The 18,771-nt window shown below is 47.4% G+C and overlaps 1 protein-coding gene across 7 annotated transcripts in view; it reads left to right on the top strand.

Annotated features, from left to right (window-relative positions):
• Positions 1-18,771, top strand: part of RNF216 (ring finger protein 216) — a 76,208-nt gene that overhangs the window by 53,646 nt on the left and 3,791 nt on the right. For all 7 annotated transcript variants that reach the window (XM_050979990.1, XM_050979991.1, XM_050979993.1 and 4 more), the window contains 3 exons: positions 8,223-8,320; positions 10,638-10,860; positions 18,576-18,645. In XM_050979990.1, coding sequence (XP_050835947.1) covers positions 8,223-8,320; positions 10,638-10,860; positions 18,576-18,645 — 391 coding nt within the window. The remainder of the gene's footprint in view (positions 1-8,222; positions 8,321-10,637; positions 10,861-18,575; positions 18,646-18,771) is intronic.

The following is an 18,771-nucleotide window of genomic DNA, read 5'->3' as shown; positions in this document are numbered from 1 at the left end:
GTAACCTGCCTGTCCCCCCATGGGAGTTAAGGCAGCTTGATCGGCTTTGGTCAAGATTAGGCTGGTCTGGGGTCAGCAGCCACTTGGCTCCATGGCCTTAGGTGGCTCTGTCCTCTCTGCCCTGCTCTTCGTGGGGCTGGTGGGTCCTTCCAGTGTCCCTCTGCTCCTTGCAGACTTGGGAAGTCACATTGCATCGGGCAGGGCCAAATAACCTTAGCAGAACTTTAAAAAACACCCACAAATTGTGGGTTTGAGGGGTTTTTCACTACTTCTGCAGCAAACAGAAACCCAGGCTCAGCTGGTGGGTGCTCTAAGTACAGGAGGGAATGAGAACATCACTCAGGGGCTCTGGAAGAGGAATCAGTAAGTTGCCAGCACATCTATTTCCCTGATTAGTTTTCTGCTTTATTTTGTTGTATACTTGTCTGCTGAATATATTTTGTTATTGTTATCCAGATACCTGTACAAAATAATAGGTTTTATGCTGCAGGAGGAAATCCAGTGCATTTCTGCACTGGAGCTCAGGTGTGAACTCTTTCACCATGTAGCACTTCTCAGTCATTTTGGCTTTTTTAGCAGTTCCAGCAGGCTGCTGCAGGGCCTGGGTTCTGTTTTTAAACCCAGCAAATGAGCTGCAGGTGACTCAGTGTCACAGTGGTGAGGGTGCAAGGTGAAGGTTAGCAGTTCACAGGGCCATTTTCATACCTCTGTGGTAAATATTGTTGCTATAAATATTACAGTTACAGGGCTGGCTGCCCTGTGGCTCAGTTCAGGGGTGCAAATGTGTCCTGTCTGCACAGTGCTCATGTGGGGAGCAGCAGGTAAGAAGTAACTGAAGCACACAGGCATTAAAGCAGTAAATCATCTGAATTTCTGAGTTTTCAAGAAGGCCACTTATCCCTTTAATTTCTATTTTGTCGATCCTTGCTCATTCCCCAACACTTTTTTGTTTATTTTTTGTTTAGTCTGACTTGTTTAAAGCTAGGAACACCTTATTTTGAGGATTTCCTCTCATTTGGGTTTCATTTCCCAGGCAACACAAGCTGTGCTTCACCTTCCCCCATCCCTTGCTGGTGTTGTGATGATGTGGAGTGTGAACTTCTGTTGTAGGTAGAGATTGCAGTTAAAAATGTTCTAAATTGAAAACAAGGTGTGTTAAAGCTGCTAAATTACCATCAAAATTGCTATATTGCAGAGACTCCTTAAAAAGGGCTGTAGGTGTGTTACATAAACCTGGGTCTCCATGCAATTTTTGATGGAGGAGAGGACATCTCTAACAGAGTTGCTCTTGCTGATCTTTTTGTGTTATAAAAAAATCTGAGAAACTGTAAGGGGAGAGAAAACCACAGAAAAAATAAGATGGGTCTGGAAGAGGCTCTCTCCAGGTTCTGCCTCCCAAAGGGAAAGGGGTTGTGTCTGGTGCCTGGTGATGGGGGAATTAATTTGTTTATCATGTGGTGGTGTAAGAGGGAAGTTTCAAAATTAACTTCAGTAATTGTTCCTCCTCTCAGTCTCACAATGCATCGTTAGCAGGTACCTCTGCAAATAAGATACCTTCCTTTTGTCAGCCTGCACCTTCTTGGCATTCTTGGGTGCAACCCCTGGCGTGACCTTCCGGAGTTTTCCTTTAAAAATCAAGCTGCTTGTCTTGAACTCCAAATCTGTGCCTCTCCCAAGGTCTCTATTGTTTCCACCAGCTCCACAATCAGATTTCATCACTTAGTGTTGCAGCTATTGGAAGCAGCATCCCTTTTTCTGAGAGATTGAGCAGAGGATTACATGGATAACCTCCTGGATCTGCTCTGCTGGATTGAGTGCAGGAACTGCACTGGGGGAGGGCAGGAGGGGCAGCTGCTGAGGCTTTGAACTCCTCTGCTGGTATTTAATTATTTACCTTGGCTGGGAAGGCAGTAGCTGTTATCTGCAATCAGTCCAACAGATCTCAAAGCTGTGCTTGACAGCTACAGATGTGTTTCCAGTAGCATGTGCTGAGTTTCTCTCAACTTTTTCCCTGGGAAGGAGTGATATGACCTCAGGTACAATGATGTAGCCAACAAAGTTGGTGTGAGGTCCCAGGATGTATTTAACCTGCCTTTCTAAAGTGGCCAAGCAGTGCTCTCCTCTACCTGCACTGCAGGTGCACTCAGGTTGGTGGGTGACCACCTCTGGGTCTGTCAGAGTCCACCCTGTATTCAGAATTCTCCATGTGCTGATCTGGAGAGGTGCACTGTGTGATACCAACTTGCTCAGGGCTGGGAACTAGCTTTTGAAAAAAACACATAATTTTGGTGAGGAGAGCTTATCCTTGTGAGAAACACTTGTTCCTCAGCTCAGGGGAAGGCATCCTGGTGTGATGGATGTGTGATGCAAATACTCCAGTGCTCTTTTCTGCAGCCAACCTGCTGCCTGCACCTTTTGATGTATTTCTCAGAGCCCTGGAGCTTGAGAGAAAGTAGCTTTGAAACAATCATACTTCTTTATAAGCATTCCAGAGAATGAAAAAAAAAAAAGTTTTGTTCAGGTTCAAATTAAATATGACCTTTCTCCATGAAACAGCTGTTTCTCATACTCAGGTTACCCTGAGTGTGAGATCAAGGAGCAGTTTCTTGTGCTCGTGCTATTTCCACCTCTGGCCAGCCACAGGGTCAGTGATGCTGAGCAGCACTTCTTGTGTGAAGCTGCAGATATTTTTGCTTCATAGGTCTCTAAACCACTTCACCCACACTAGCAGCTGTTCTGGCCTTTTAAAGTCAAGCTCTGAGGAGGGAAAAAAGTTTATTTTGGTTTGGTCTGTGTGTTTCAGAAACTTCTGAATTACAGATATGAGTTTGTCCTACTGACTTAGGCAAGAGGTGGGAGTTACCACACATTTCTGGTTCTGGGATTCTAACCCAGACAACCCAAACCTTCCTGGGAACCAGCCTGGAAGGAAAAGGGCATTGAGTGTCTCCAGTATCTTAGAGATAGGGTGGGACTAAAAATATGCTCAATTTAACAAGAACAGGCAAAACAGAAGACATTGGTTTGGTTCATAATTTTTTGTAATGAGATTTCATATATGGCTATAGAAAAGCTTTAACCACCCTTGTTAAAGATTGGACTGGATGGAGATCTTTTCCGATCTTAATAATTCTGTGATTCTGTTCTATGGTTCTTGGTGGGTTTTGGGTATAAATGTGTTTTCCTTATCCAGTTTTTAATTCCCAGTCACTCTTTCTTTAGGTCTGTATTTTTATGCCACAGCACATTCTTACAGCCTAGTCCAAGCCTGTGCCCTTGCTTTATGTCTCCCTGTGACCTCCCCCCTCACAGAACGGCTCCTGGCCATGCTCAGGAGAGGAGAACACATTTGTTTTTCGCAGTTTTCCTTCCTGCTCTCTGTCCTTGCCGTGTGAGCAGCCACCACTGAGGGGCAGCGCTGCCTGGGGAACAGCCGTGCTCCCGGGGGAGCTCCAAACCCACGGAGCTCCTGTCCTCCCTGCCCCTTGCTGCATCACCCATCCAAGGCATGGCATTCCTCTCTGCACCCTGCCTGATTCTGTGTTTGGGGTCGGTACTTGCTGCCCACCGTGCCTGTTGTGTGTGGCTCCAGGACCAGAATATTGCCACAGCAGTTCATGCTGGAAGGAGCCTTCCCTGGGGTCACCCCTCCTCCCTGTGCTGGGTGTTTGTACATCTCTAAAGAGGGGTCTCTTACCCAAATGGATTGTCTTGGGCTGGATTATAGCCTCTTATCCCAGCTTAACGTATAGGAAATCCCAGAAACAGCCCTGAAGGAGTGTGTTCATGAGAGCTTATCCATGCTTAAAGGTTGTATTCATTTAGCCACTTTTTCATCAATTTTTAGTCAAGGTCGGTGCAGCTTTATGGACAGTGAGAGTTTGTGGGGAGGAAGACTCTGTGGTTCTCTGCTTTCCCATTAACTCATCTGCTTGGTAATTGCAGCTCTTTAATTAAAGCAGCACAGTACGGACTGGCCCTGAGGTGCTGTTCTGAGGCACTTGCATTCACATCTGCTTTTGGGTAAAGCTCAGCCTGTTTGGGGTCAGCCTGTGCTATTGCATGTCCAAGAGCAGGAGGAAGCAGCAAATCAATCACTGGGGCTCTGTCCCAGGCTGCCTGACCTCCCTCCTGCCAACACCCCACGTGTGCCACGGGCAGAGTCCGCTGGAGCGTGCACCTCACCCTTCCTGGGGGATGCAGGGAATCACACAAGGATTCAATTACCCAGCATATGGAGAGCTGAGGGGAGCTCAGAGCCACCACTGGGAGTGGAGGGCGGTGACGACAGCCGGGGCTGTTGCCTGTTGTTGTTTAAGTGGAGTTTCCCCCACCCTCTCTGCGTTTTGCTCAGTCAGTAAATGGCTCCGTGTAAACTCCTACGGCCCAAGCGGGCAGGCGGGAATGCCGTGGGCAGGCGGGCTGGGATCGGGATGGATCATCTGATGGTTTTGTCCATGTGGCATTTGTTTAGGTTGCAATCGGGAAAAGTCATTTCTGTTACTGACTGCGGCCAAGAGAATGTGGAGACTGGCAAGGAAAAGTTGATTACTTGTGATTTTTGCCCCCCTGTGATGAGTGGGATGGACTTTAGAGAGTTATTTTTAGTTGATGATAGGGTGAGGGGAAGAAAGTCTAGGCTGTGTTTAAAACTGTAGCATCCATTGGATGAACCAGCAGAAGTGCTGAGGAAGGTGGTAAATTCATATAAAACATTCCCTACCACCTTCATTAGGTGCTGGGACAATTTACAAGAGCATTGAAGGGTTGTGCTGCCCACACTGAAAGCAACGTGTCTACCCTTGGCCAGGCTGGCCCTGAGCACAGAAAACTGCACATCCACCACTGACCCTGGGAACAAAGGATCCTCCTGAACCCAAACATGTTTGTGTTAATCCCGGCTGCTTCCTGGCGGGCAGCGGGAGGAAGCGGAGCCACTGCCTCTAACAGATGTACAGTGAGGAGATTACAGGGTGAGATTAAACACCCTCTCCATCACATCCTCCCTCGGCCAGCACAGCAGTAATGGACTGTCCCAGGCTGCCTGCCAAGCCAGGGCAGATGTAACAGGCAGCAGATTCCTACTCTCCTGTCTCCATGCCTGGTTTGGAGCAGTTTCCTAGTGCCAAGACTTCTTCAGCACCTGAAGTGTGAGCTGCCTTAGCTGTACCTGCCTGTGAGGAGGAGTGGGCTGGAGAAGGCAGGAGATAACATGGAATTCACAGCATCCAGAAATGATGCATTCAGCTGAAGTGCTGTTAAAGCTAAATCACAAGTGCCCCTACCTGAGTACAGCAGGGTTTGCTAAAGGACCAAGTGCTGAAGAAGTTGGGAAGGATCTTTATTTTGGTGGACTGAGTTGCTTTTTGGCCACTACACTTGGAGTAGATGATTTCAGGACAGGGAAGGACTTGTTCCCTCTTTCTGGTTTTAGGTGGTGCCTTATATTGCTGCAGCCAGTTTTGGTGCCTTGTGCTGCTCTTCCCATGGAAATAATCTAGGTTGGTTGCAAAAAAATCAGCTGTTCCACTGCATGTTTAGGTTAATTAATATGGTAATGGGAGAGTATCTTCCATTATCAAACAAAGGGATGGTTCTGAAGTAAAAGAGCACTTAGAGGAAACTAGAGTTCAGAAATGTCATTGTGTGAGATGTGCAAAACCCTTCATCAGCCAAGTGGGTTGGGTTTGACTCAGTAGAAGTTAAAGAAGGTCACTTTTCTTGGGAAGGGCTGTGATCTCAGTTGTGGTACTGGAGCAGTAGCTGTTGTCTGAACCATGGGCTTCCTCCCCAGTTCTGTGTGAAGGGATCAAACAATGTGCCATTGTTTTGGGGTAGAATAAGGGGGGAAATCACAACAGGTTCTGCTAATGACACGTGTGTGGTGTGTATTCCCAAGCCTCCCGTGGAGAGGACGTTGCTCAGTCAGAGGCAGCACCAGGTGACACTCGGGAGTTGGGAAGCCACAGGACTGTCCCCTTCATGGGGTGCATTGGCACAGGCCCAGCTGCCTGTGGGTTTGCAGCTCCTTGAGGACAGCACAACTTGGGAGGGATCCCAGAAATGTGCACAGCTGCGGAGGGACCCGCCGAGCCGCAGTCACGCAGGGAACCGGATACCTCCTGTGGTGCCATCCCAGGAATCTGCTCAGCCATGCCTCTTCCCTTTCTCCTTGCCTGCACAGAAATCCCTTTTCCTGAGTGCAGGAGACAACTGTCTGGCAAATAACAGCAGCCTGGGCTCCAGGGAAAGCGTTGTTTCCAATAGCCACCAGGCTGGAGGCAGGAGTGGAAGGGAATGACTTGGGATGAGGGTCTAAGTGGCACCATCTGCTTCTGAAGGGCATCGTTTGGGCAGCAGAGGAGGCTCCTGGAGTTAAGTAATTGGGAATAGCAGGCTCCTGGCTGGAAAATGTGCCAGCCCTCCTGGCAAAAAGCTGTTAAATCTCTGTTGCTGGCATGTGGAAGCAGTTCTGTGTAACAGGGCTCCAAAGACTCTTTTTAACCCTTGGTGTACATTAAAAAAAAGCAACCTAAGGCACTTTTGATCTTGGAATGGCATGTGGCCAGGTGTTAGGAATAAAGGGGAAGGTGGGTCCTCATGGAGGTATGTGAACAGCTCCCAGTCTGATCCTCCTGTGCTGCCAACAGCCAGATGTGGCCTGCCAAAAATGCACACAAAATGGTGCCTGTTTTAACAGCTTTAGCAGGAAAACACAGGGTGTGATGAATGATTCATGAGAATCAATAGACCCCGAGGCATTTACTGCCCCTTAAAACCAGTGCCTGCCTGCCAAGGGGTGCATTTGCAAGGTGAGTGATCCCAAAATGCTCTGCTGGGTTTTGGGATGCAGTCACACACTGCTGCAGCCCTCGCCCCGCTGTCTGCAAACGCGTCCGGCTCAGCAGCCAGGCCCAGGAGCTTTCATTCCCCAGATGAAAGCACGAGCAGTTGGGCATTTCCCAGCGAGCACAGATACAAACAAGGCCCCATTTTGCATCCCCCCCCCTCCTAGGATGGCTTCCTTGGAAGCTTTGGCCTTCATCCTGTTTGTCTGATTCACGATCAAAAGAGTGTTGCTGCCTACGTGTGTCTTGAAGGATTTTCTTCTTTCATATCTCACATAAAGGTCCAATTTCTTCATTAAAATAAAATGAAGGTAAATGCAATCAAGTAAGATCTGTCTCTGCAGTGGTTGTATTTTGCTGGTAGTGAGACCAGGGCTGGGCAAAGCTCTTTTGGGACCTTTTCTGGTGTGCAGGGGAAAAGGATGCTGCATAGCCAGATGGGTTTTCCTGCTGGGGGAAGGTGGGATCTAAGAGTCCAAGTCCCAGCCATCCTGGACTTGGATGGAACAGTTGGATCATAAAACATGTATTTTTTTCAAGTCTGATCTGGATGTTTTTTAATCTTCCTCAAATTAAAGGAAAATCTCTTGTTTGACCCAAAACAAAATTGTTTTCTTTGGCCAGCCAACTGAAAAAAATCAGCTCTGTCCCCAGTACTGGGTCCAAGCTCTTTTCCCAATTGTGCTTCCACAGCAATCCTGCTCCTTGCAACTTTACCAGTCCTGAATTAGAGCCTTGCTACTAAAGAATTTGCAGGAGCAAGAGAGTTCAGCCACTTGCTCTAAGTTTAGTCCAGCTATTCTGGTTGAGTTTGTAAATATTTGTTCATCTTCCACTTCAGTTTTATGGATGTTTGTCCACATTCTGTGTTTTTCAGCTGTTTAATAATTTATTTTGTGAGGTTTTGCAAAACAATATATATGTTTGCTTGTGTGCCTGGTGAAGCTGAGGTTTTGATGTAACTGCAGAGTTTCCATCAATGGTGGAATTAGAAGCACTTTATATTAAGGTGAAGGATTTGGTCAGGAAACAGATGAACTTGATGTTCTTTGGCACCACATTTTTACCTCTGCAGTCTCCTCTGGGTTGTGACTGATGAGCCTGGTAGCTGTTCTACGAGTTTTAGGTGATTAGGATTTATGGGTTTATTTTATATCTATTTTTTCTTGTGCCTTGGAAAGACCTTTGGCTCCCATTATCTGTGGCCTTTGGTCTCCTATGGAGGTCAAACCTGCAGACCACTGTACCATCCTGCCAGACCACCCTCACCTGAGAACCTGCAGCTTGATGGGGGAATTTTTACAGTTCTTGAAGCTGTTGGTGGTGTGCTGAGTGGTTTTTTTTCCTCCCTTTAATGTTTGTTATCCTCCTCAGGAGACATGTCGGAAGTGCCAGGGGCTGTGGAAGGAGCACATGAATCTCACCTGTGAGCAGCTGGCTGAGAAGGATGACATCAAATACAGGACATCCATGTAAGTGAGTCTCCACAGCCAGGGGAAAACAGGGAGGTGGATAACCTGGGAATCACTGTCCCTCAGTGTCTGCTGGCTGTCACTGCCTTCTCCAGAAAGGTCCTGGGGATGGCAAAGCTGAGGGGTCAGAGAGCTCCCAGGATGGGATTTCTGTCTGTGAAAGACACTTGGCAGCAGATCCAGCTGGTAATTTGAGAACGTGGGAAAGTTGTCACCAGCCCAGCCTGCTCCTCTGGCTGGTCCAGTGTCTGCAGGCTGGCACCTGGTCCTTCTCCGAGGTGAGAAACCCCCATTAGCATTGCTGGGGGGAGAAGGGAGGTGGTGTGTGGAGGCAGAGGAGTGGATTGAGTCACAGTGGGTCATTACTACCCTTTGAAAATCTGGAGTGGAGACTGCACTGTTTGCTCAGCTGCTGCTTTGTGGGAGAGGATGTGTTTTCCTCCAGAAGCTTTTGCCTGTTTCTAACCAGTTTGTAGGAATTGTTACAAAGTGCAGTCACATTTTGAAACATGCAGATGTAAATCCTGACTGTTACCCTAAAATCTTTTGCAGTTTGATTTCTCTCTTATCTGCAGTAAATGACAAAATCCTCTGCCTTCAGGAAACGAGGGAATTTTCATCCATGGAGCAAAATGTCTGGTGCAGCCAAGTGGGACTTGCCCACATTGCCCAATCCCTTCCTCTCTGATTTAGTCTGTCTGGCTTGAGTAGAGGTTGGAAAGCTCCACCACTGGGATTTGAATGACTCTTGCTTGCTCATCCCACAGTCCCTAATTCAGAAGAAAATCTTTACAGTTTTGATATGACTTTTTTTCTCTGCTGATCCTTTCCCTCTAGGAAAGAGGGATGAGAGGGAGGAGGAGCAAGTTGTCATGTCCCTAATAAGGAAAAAAAAACCAGTTTCAAAACCTTCAGCAGATTGTGTCTGTGGATAGATGAGTCTAACTGCCTGATACAATAAAAACTTCCTTTTGAAGCCCTGCATAAGGAAAGGGAAGCCCAGCTGGAGTTCAGGCTAAACTTCCTGCCTTGCTCAAAGTTTCCAAAAAAAAATCTGCATTGACAGCATCCTGTTGAGTGGTGGAGGGAAGAGCAGCTGCAGCTCCAAGGAAAGTCGCTCTCAAGTTGGGTTTTTGGGCCTGTTCTTAGCACATCTCCACATGCCTGGGTGCAGGTCGTGCTGGCCATGACTCTGTGGGAACCTTGGGTGTCTGCAAGGTTGGGACGTTCCCACCTCACCATTCCCTGCTCCTCTGGTTGTGCTGATGGAGCAGTTTGTGGGGCTGTGCTGTAGTCCTCAAAAATACCTCCCTGCCATCTCCCAAACATTTGTTAACTTTGCAGATGCACTGAAGCAGCTGGGTGGAGATGCCTGGCTAAGGATGATCCTTCCCCAGTGTCAGAAGAATTGTGCTTCCCTCCATGCAAACACACTGGCTTTGCTCTGCTGTCATCAAATTTCACTTCTAGGTTGTGAATTAAAGTGTAACGTGATCTCCAGCGGTCAGAAAATGGGCCCTCAGGATGATAATTTATATTCTGAAGTCTTTTAATTAAATGACCGAGCCTTTCTTCATTTCTGTGCCAAAATAGTCTTGCTGTGAGCTGAGCCTGTGCTGGAGTGTGTGTCACTGCCAGGGTGTCCCTTGGGAACAAGGATTGAGCTTTGTCCTGGATTCCCACTTGTGCTCTGTTAGATGAAAACCCATTTCTTAAACCTAAAGCAATAACCTCTGCAAAATGCATGTAGGGAATCTTAGAGAAAAGATGACACCTCTGTGGGGAAATGTGATTATTTTTCAGTTACTGATTTAAATTTAACAAGCACTAAGTGAATCTGGAGCATAGCAGCCAGGCTTGGAAGAGAAATACATGGTCATGGCAACTTTGTAGCCAGAGCAACAGGCAAACATAAAAGCTAGAGGTGACAGCCAAATGTTTGCTTTTCCTGAACTTTATCTCCTTGGCTGTGTTTTCCTTCAGCCAACTCAAGCATCCATGTGCCCTTTGGCCCTTGAACTTGCATCTCAAATTCCTCCCAAGCCAGAGGCTGGTGCTTTGGCTCTTGTGGAAACCAGGATCAGGGCTACAGCATGCAGCCAGTGATTGACTTTTTTTCACTTATTTTGTTCTTGAATTGTCATGGGCTGGCTCCAAGTGGAGCTGAGCCCAGACCTCCTTGGAACAGCAGCAGACTTGGGGATGGAATCGGAGCAAAGAGGAGGGGGTTAAAGCCTTGCTGGAGTAGTGTAAAAGTCATTTTATCACAGGCTGGTGAGTGCAAACACCCCTTTGCTAATTCTCCCTGGTCTTGCAGAGAGGAGAAGATGACAGCTGCCCGGATTAGGAAGTGCCACAAGTGTGGGACAGGCCTGATTAAGTCGGAGGGCTGTAACCGCATGTCGTGCCGCTGCGGCGCCCAGATGTGCTACCTCTGCCGGGCTGCCATCAACGGCTACGACCACTTCTGCCAGCACCCCCGCTCTCCTGGGGCACCCTGCCAGGACTGTGCCAAGTGCTCCCTCTGGACAGACCCCACAGTAAGTAATAAAGGATTTCTGTGAATGATTCTCTCCCCAGTTTCAATCAACATCCACAGCAATACACACATTCCACTGGGGGAAAATGGTTTTAGTCAGCACAACTTTTACCTTTCCCAGGGCAGCTAAAACACCACACTGGGATCCTGCAACAGCACAAAGTCACATCTGACCACAGCTTGGAAGGAGCTGGTGTTGCTTTAGGGAAAATCAGTTCCTTTCACACGAGGGCTTTGGCTGGCAGTGCACTGAGTGCTGGAGAGCGAGGCTGGTGGGGAGCAAGTGCTGGCACCAGGCACAGTAGCCAGCTTTGGGATTATTGGGACTCACTCCTACTTTTGCAGCTGAGATGGTCTTGGCATGGCTTAGCATTTGGAGGCAAGGAGAACTGTGGTTTTGGTGCCCAGATGATGTGACTGCTGGCTGTGAATCCTGTCACAGAGATGGACTCATCAGAAAAGTGCCTGCAAAAGCCCAGAGCTGTAGTTGGGTCCATTCTCAGGGCTGTTGTCAACAGCTGCAGAGGGAGAGCTGAGGCGTGGAGTGAGCTGTGAGAGAAGCTGTAGTAATTTAATACAGCTCCTATCTGTGACAGGCTTGGGAAAACTTGCTGCAGCAAGTAAGTCTCTGTAAATAGAGTTCTTCAATACTGTAAATCCAGGAATGTTGGAAGGAGCAGTAGTTGAATTTCCTGATTTTAGCAAAGCCGTAGAGCAACGTGAATGTGGATCTGCCTTCCCAGGGCTCGCCTGAACTTCCTTTTTCCTAATGGTTCTTTGTCTTGGGTTTCTGCAGCTTTCCAGGCTGTTCCCAGCCCCCCTGTCTGCAGGGAATGTGCACAATCCTGCATCTGCACAGTCAGGGAAAAGCCGCTCTAAATCTCTCCTTTCTACCTCCAGGCTCTTGGGGATCTCCCAGCAATGTCACAACCAGCACAAGCTTCCAAGTCTTTTGCTTGCCTGCTTTTATTCCCTGAATTATCCTGTCAATGTGAGCTGTTCAACTACACACAGCCACCTCCTTGCAGGCACCCCTGGAGCGTTTCTGACACCTGGTTCTGAGTTTCTGGGGTTGCTGTCCCACTCCTTTTCCAGCAGGGTGCTGGCATCCCTTGTTCCTGCCAGGCTGCTGATTGTGCTGGGGGATGGCATTTGTTCAGAGCCAGAGAAAACATGAGGCCTCTCAAAAAAGCTCGTACTGTACTTTCAAATAAATAAATAAATAAGCTGCACAAAGAGGCCACTGTCACCAGGCCCTTTCCACCTCTCTAATTAACCAATGTTGTGGCAAAGAAAAATTTCCCACTGTCAGCACAGAGCTGGCACTGCCTGCTCTTTTATTATTTAATTCTTTTTTGGATGATGGAGTGCTGGTGGGCTGGGGAGGTGAAGCTGGGTGACTGTCCTTGCTGCAGTGCAAAGATTAACACAAAACTCAACTGTTGGCTTGAAGCTGCAATGATGTGTGCATGGTCCTTCCTCATAAGGGGCTTAGGGACACCAACCCAACCCCTCCAGGGTGGTCTGTGCTCTCATATGGGACATGGAGACAAGAATTAGCCTGGTAGATGTGAAGAGGAAAATGGAATTTGAGTCTTGACATGCAGATTTGAAAGAGCATAAGACCATTGCATCAGGAGTGTTGTGTCCTTTGCCAGGGATAACGTCCATCCAAGGCGTGGCTTTGAAAGATCTGGTTTGAGTCTAAATCCCTATTATTTACAGCAAAATTCAGGTTTCTTGAAAATAGGGAACCTTTGTTCTTTTCCAAATGTTTAATGTTTTCCCAGTCTGAAACAATTCTTGTGAAAGTATAAGTAAACCTATTCATTAGCTTGGGTTAAAAACAAATTAAAGGCAGTCCTCTAGGAATGGCAGCATCTGTTAGTCTTTGTCTCAAATGATCTTGAGAGAGTAAAGCAGAGGCTTCAAAATTTCCCATAATTAAAGGTTAGTTAAAATGTTGTCCCTAAGCTGTAATCAGGCTGGAGTCTGATTTAAAAGTATTGGTGCAATATTTGCTGGCTCTGAGACAAGCTGCAGTCCTGCTGTGGTGAGCAGCTTCCAGGGGGGCCAGGCAGGAATTGTTTAATCCATGCATTTCTTCTGGAGCTAACTGGGGCCCTGCACCCCTGTAGGAGGTGCCAGGAGCCCTTCCCAGGAAGCTGCTTGGCCAAAAGTCCTGGTGTCCCCCAATCCATGTGGGCTCTGCTCTGCAGGAGAGGCTGATGCAACATTGCCAGAGACAAAGCTCAGGAGGGAGCAGTGGGAATAAAGCTGTTAGAAAGCATCCAGAGGAGAGATGGTGCAGGGCCTTGAGGGGAAGCTGTCTGAGGAGTGGTTCAGGCTATTTGGTGTGCTCAGCTGGAGGAGACTGAGGGGAGATTGACTGGGGGCTGCAGCTCCTCCTGAGGGGCAGCTCCAATCTCTGCTCCCTGTGAGCAGGGACAGGACCCAAGGGAACATCTGGAGCTGTGTCAGGCAGGGTTAGGTTGGCTATCAAGAGAAGGTTCTTCCCCCAGAGGGTGCTGGGGCACTGGAGAGGCTCCCCAGGGAATGGTCACAGCCCCAAGGCTGCCAGAGCTCCAGGAGCATTTGGGCAACACCAGGCACAGGGGGGGATTGTTGGGTGTCCTGTGCAGAGCCACAAGTTGGACTTGATGATCTTTGTGGATCCCTCCCAGCTCAGAACAGTTTATGGTTTTACAAATTGGCTTTGTGATGCAGGGGCTGTGTTTGCCCTGATTTCTAAATATCTGTAGCAAACCTAAGGCTGCTTGTGTGCATTTTATTCAGTTTTTACAAATCCTGGGATGCAGTGGGATTAATGCATTCTGGTAAACCAGGTTTTGCTCTCAAACATATTATTTTGAATTTAATACTCATCTTTGGGCTCTCAGTAATATTTCACAGAGGCTTTTTTTTGGCTTTAAAGTTTTAAGATGTTTTCAGTAAACTCTTAAAACCCTCCCAAAGGCCCATTGTTAAAGTTCAAAGCAGGAGGCTAATCATCATGAGGTGTTTGCAATTATCCCCCCTTCTGGTGTTATAAAAAGATGATGTTGAGAGAAGACTCTGTAAAACTTCAAATGCATCAAGGAAATGCATGAAGTGCACAGTGCTGCCTTTAGGATTTGGAAGGAGAGGGGTAAGGGAAGCTCCCCTAAATTTAGGATGTGGAGTTTGTGGTGGGTTTGGGGTTTTTTTAACTGCTATAAAATGCCTCAATCATAAGCATATGGTTAATCCAGGGGAATTCACACAAAGATATGGAATGCCTGTTGCTAAAATAACTCTGCATTTCTTGAAGGCCGGCGTGTGCTTGGTCCCCACGGCAGCCCCCCTTTTCCTGCAGCGCTGCAGATGCCCTGTTCCACTTAGAGCACAGGCTGCTTTTATCCCTGCTTCCTGCTGCATGGAGGAGCACCCAGAGACAGCCCAGGCCTGTTCTTGCTCAGGCTCTCTGCAGCTGATCTGGGAATGATTTGAAACAAAACCCCTCAGTCCTTTGGAAGCCTCCGTTGTGAAAAATCATTTCAAGTTTATTAGGAACGGCTGCGGCCACACGTATGTGGAAAAAAGAAAGCAGTAAAGAGGCAGAAAGGGGGAGGCAGTGGTGCTGAAGCACTTTCTAAAGTAGGGGAGGAGTTGCAGAGCCCAGAAATAGGCACCAGGACTCTTGTTTTCCCTCTTTTCAGGAGGCGGCAGCCGCTTCCCGGTGACACTTAATAATTAAAGATAACGAGAAGCGCAGGAGATAAAAACAGAGCTTTCAAAAGCTCCCTGCTTGGCACTTTTGTTCTGGGCAGAGGAGGTTTTATTTGGGGGGAGGTTGTCTCTATGTGACTTGCTGAGCTTTTATCTCCTTTGCTGCTGTATTTTCTCATTCCCAAGGGCAGTTTGTTTCTCCAGCAGCTCTTTCTGCTTGTGGCAGGGCCCTGTGTGGATGCTGGGTGAAGCTCCTGTGCAGCAGCATTGTTGTATCAGGCCTCCCTGCCATGAAAAGGTGCCTCTCTTAGCAACCCAGCCCTGCTCCTGCTAATCCATCCACAGGCCGAGCCATCCCTTCTGCTGTGATTGGCTCTGTGCTCCCTGCATTCCCTGGATTCAATGGCAGAGGGCTGAAAGGAAAAGCTTCCTCCATGCCATGCTGAGAGCCTTTCCCAGGTGGGGGATGGCAAGGGCAGGCCCCCACACTGGCCAGGAATGAGCATTTGTTTTCCTTGCCTACAGCTTGGGATGCTCAGAGCATCCTGCTGCTGGGTTTGGGGTAAAGCTTGGTGCTGTTCTGTCACTTGAAAACACAGCTCCTGCTAATGACCACGGCTGCTTTCTGCAGATAAAAAGGGTGAATGCATCTCAGAGATCCTTTGCATTTTCCTCCTGGCCGCCTCCCTTCTCCCATGATGCAGCAGAGTGTAGGGAAGGGCCCTGTTGTAACATTGCCCTGCATTTCCTCTCTGGCAGAAAAGCCAAGTTACATCTTTGCTCAAAAGAACTGCCCAGTGCTGAGACCACCCCCCCAGGGTTTGGAGGTTGCTTTTTTCCTCTTTTCTTCTTTATTTCTTTTTTTCTTTTTTGTCTTGCTGTAGGCAAGGCAGCTGACAGGAAGATGACTGTTAACTTGACAAGATAAATGCCTTCAATCCACACAGCCTGTGAACAGGCCATTAAAATTATAATCTAATCCTTTATTAGGGGACTTGAACCCACTCAGGGAAATGGACACAAGAAGCTTTTGAAATCCTTCTGCAGCCTCCACCCCATGTGATGTTAAAAGGTTTCTCACCACAAAACCAGCCATAAGTGCGCTAATGAAATCTTAATTTTCAGTGTGGGTGCTTTACCCCTCGATGAATCTGTCATCTTTCTAATTACTGTGGTATTAAAAAACAGCCTTTGCTTCCAAAGAATTAGATGTGTTTTGCAAGATTCACTAAAATAGCACCAGGACTTGTTTGTTGGTTGGTTTTTTTTAATTCTGACCTGCACAATACGTATTAGGCAGAACTTGTGGCATCAGCTTTCTTTCAGAACATCCTAAAATTATCTTGTTGTTTACATATCATCAGTTCTTTTGTTTCATCTGGGATGTGGATCTTTCCTAAATACTGCAGGTATTGAACAATGCTGTGTATTCATCACTTGCCAAATTTAATGTCAGCCTCTTAATGTGCAGTAGTGGGGTTTTCTTTTTTGTTCTTTTGATATTAATGGGTACCAGTTTTTCAGAAATAGTAGTGCAAAAAAAAAAAAAAATTCCAAGCTAAGTCTTGGTATGTTAGATTAAGTGTAAGCACTTCTTAACCTTCCAGGGAAAATACACTTTTATCAGCAGAGAAGCAACAGGGCTGATAAGTTCTGTTCTTGGAGATGGGGTTTGTTATGACTCTGCTGGGATTTGTGGTTTCAGAACTAGTCAGGAACTCGTCATCCTGATCTGGGCCTGTTCCTGGCAGGTTTTTGCACCCAGGGTGTGCTGTGAGCTCTGTCCCTCTTGAAACCCCCGAGGGGATGGAGCTGAGTGGGGGTCTGTGCCTGCTGCACTTTGGGGGATGTGTTTTATGCTGTCCTGGGGAGCTCTGGGGTCAGTTTGGAGGTCTGGCAGATGGGTTTGCTGTTCCCTGTTCCCAGGAGCTCTGGGAGCTGCAGTAATCAAATCCAGCAGCACCTTGGGCCAGTGCAGCTGGCTCCAGCCCTGGGGCAGATGGATGTGTCCAGCCCCACCAGAGGGAGGTCAGCTGCAGTTTAAGCTGGGAGGTTGGAGCAGCCCTGCCTGCAGAAGGGTCTGGTAAAGTTGTCTTTGTGTGCAGGACTGACCAGAGCTGCAGCATCAGGGGTGGTGACAGGAAGGGGAAGCACCACTTCACAGGATTAACCATAGATTTTTATTGGAAAGGACTTCAAAGCTCATCTTATTCCCCCTCCTGCCATGGACAGGAGCAGCTTCCACTATCCCAGGTTGCTCCAAGCCCTGTCCTACCTGGCCTTGGACACTTCCAGAGATGGGGCAGCCACAGCTTCTCTGGGCACCCTGTGCCAGGGCCTCCCCACCCTCCCAGGGAAGAGTTTACTCTGTAATCACAGACTTAAACTAAAGTAAAAGCTTTTTTTTTAAGTTAAAGGACACATTTCTGGGCTTTAAGGTAAGGTTTGTCCTTTGTGTGAGGAAAGGAGGTACTGGGTAATCTTGTTCAGTTGAGCTTGAAATATATTTCTTGTCACATAAACCTTCAGGAGCATCTTCTCCAGTAAGTGGCAATAAAATGGGAGTGGTGGCTGTGTCCATTTTCAACAGCATTGCAAAATATAGTCTGAGAAGGGGAAAAAAATCAAGTCTTAAAGCTTGAAACCAAGCTTTGAGAGTGCTGCTGGGGCAGCTAAAGAGCAGGGGATGTTTGGCTGCCTGTGGAGCATGCCCAGGTGGTTTTCCAGCCAGGAATACTGATAGCTGGGGGGCAGTTAGGCATTCCATATAGGCTCAGAAGAGCCATTCTTCAGCAGCTTTTGTGGAGATAGATAGGCTGGAATTAACAGCCCATGCAAGCAGCCTGCTTGGGAAAAAAAAAAAAAAAAAGGCAAGTCCTGGAAAGTCTTAATTTTTAACCATCGACTCACAGAATAATAAAAGGGAGGGAAGTATTGAGTTTTTGGCTTTCTGCACATTAAGATAACTTCAGTCTCCCAGGGAAACCTTATCTGGTGGTGGAGGAGGGGATTTCTCCACCAGCTTCCCAGGCTGTTCATGTGCAGGACTGTCAGCTGGGGACTGGGAAGCTTAAAACCATCTCAGCGTAGCTGCATGCACGAAGCATAATTTGGATTTAGTTCCAGAGCACTCTTCAAAATAAGGGATATTTTTCACGTTAAGAGTTTTCAGGAAGAAATGTATGTGCTTTGGCAGTACTGAAATTAGGGTGACTAAAACAAGCAGAGCCTTGTGCTTTGTGGAGTACTTGGGGCTCAGGGTTCCAAACACTGTCCTGGAGCTTTGGCTGCTCTCCCTGAAATCTCCAGGTTTGGTTTCATCCCCACAGACATGCAGAAACTCACCTGAGGCTTCATTGCATTGTTGGAGCTCACTGATTCTCCTTTGAGTTAAGAGAGCTTAAGGTGATGAGAGGCAGCAGGACAAATTCAATTTCTGGCTTGTTCTTGTCTTCTCAGTGAGCAGCAGCCCTGAATATTCTTGCTATAACCTCTAGACAGACATTAAAGAAACATATTTCGATTTATGCCCTTCTTAGAGTTACAGATAAGATCTAAATGGCACCATTTAGCTACTAGAGCCAGGATTTAAGTTGTGTTAATTCCAGCTGTTGGGCCAAAAACTCTACAAGTGCTAGGATAATGTAAATATTTAATAGACTATTGCCATTAAAAAGATTAACAGCTCTTCAGAGGGGTGGAGCTGGGTCGCTGTTCTCTGGTTTCCATCAAGTCAATGAATTTTAGTGCTGATCTCCCTGGAAAGCTGATCCAAGCATCTCAGTCATACTCCACAGAGTGCAGGTTCTTTGTGCTGCTGCAGTTCCCCCATCACAGCTTTGCTTTTGGGTCAATCTAGGCCAGCCCCAAACGAGGGCAATTCAGCCAAATGAATCTGTTTTGGTTTTCCCCATGAAAATGTGCTGAAAAGAAAAGCAGCACTGAGAGAACAGAAAGCTGCTGCAGCAGGAATTCTCCCACTGATTCTTGGTATTCCTTGATTTCTAGGAAGATGATGAGAAGATAATTCATGAGATTCAGAAGGAGGCTGAAGAGGAACAAAGGAAGAAGAATGGGGGTAAGTCACTGTTGGGATCAGGCTGAGGATGGATGATGGGACAGCACAGGGCTACTGATGGGTCTCTGGAGCTGCACTGGGTTCTGTCTGTTTTTAAAGTGCTGTTGCCTGCAGACTTTTGCTGGG

Source organism: Serinus canaria, chromosome 14 (assembly GCF_022539315.1).
Source record: "Serinus canaria isolate serCan28SL12 chromosome 14, serCan2020, whole genome shotgun sequence".
In the NCBI taxonomy this organism is placed as follows: Eukaryota; Metazoa; Chordata; class Aves; order Passeriformes; family Fringillidae; genus Serinus; species Serinus canaria.
The sequence above is the reverse complement of the archived record's forward strand: the minus strand, read 5'-3'. Positions and strand labels throughout refer to the sequence as shown.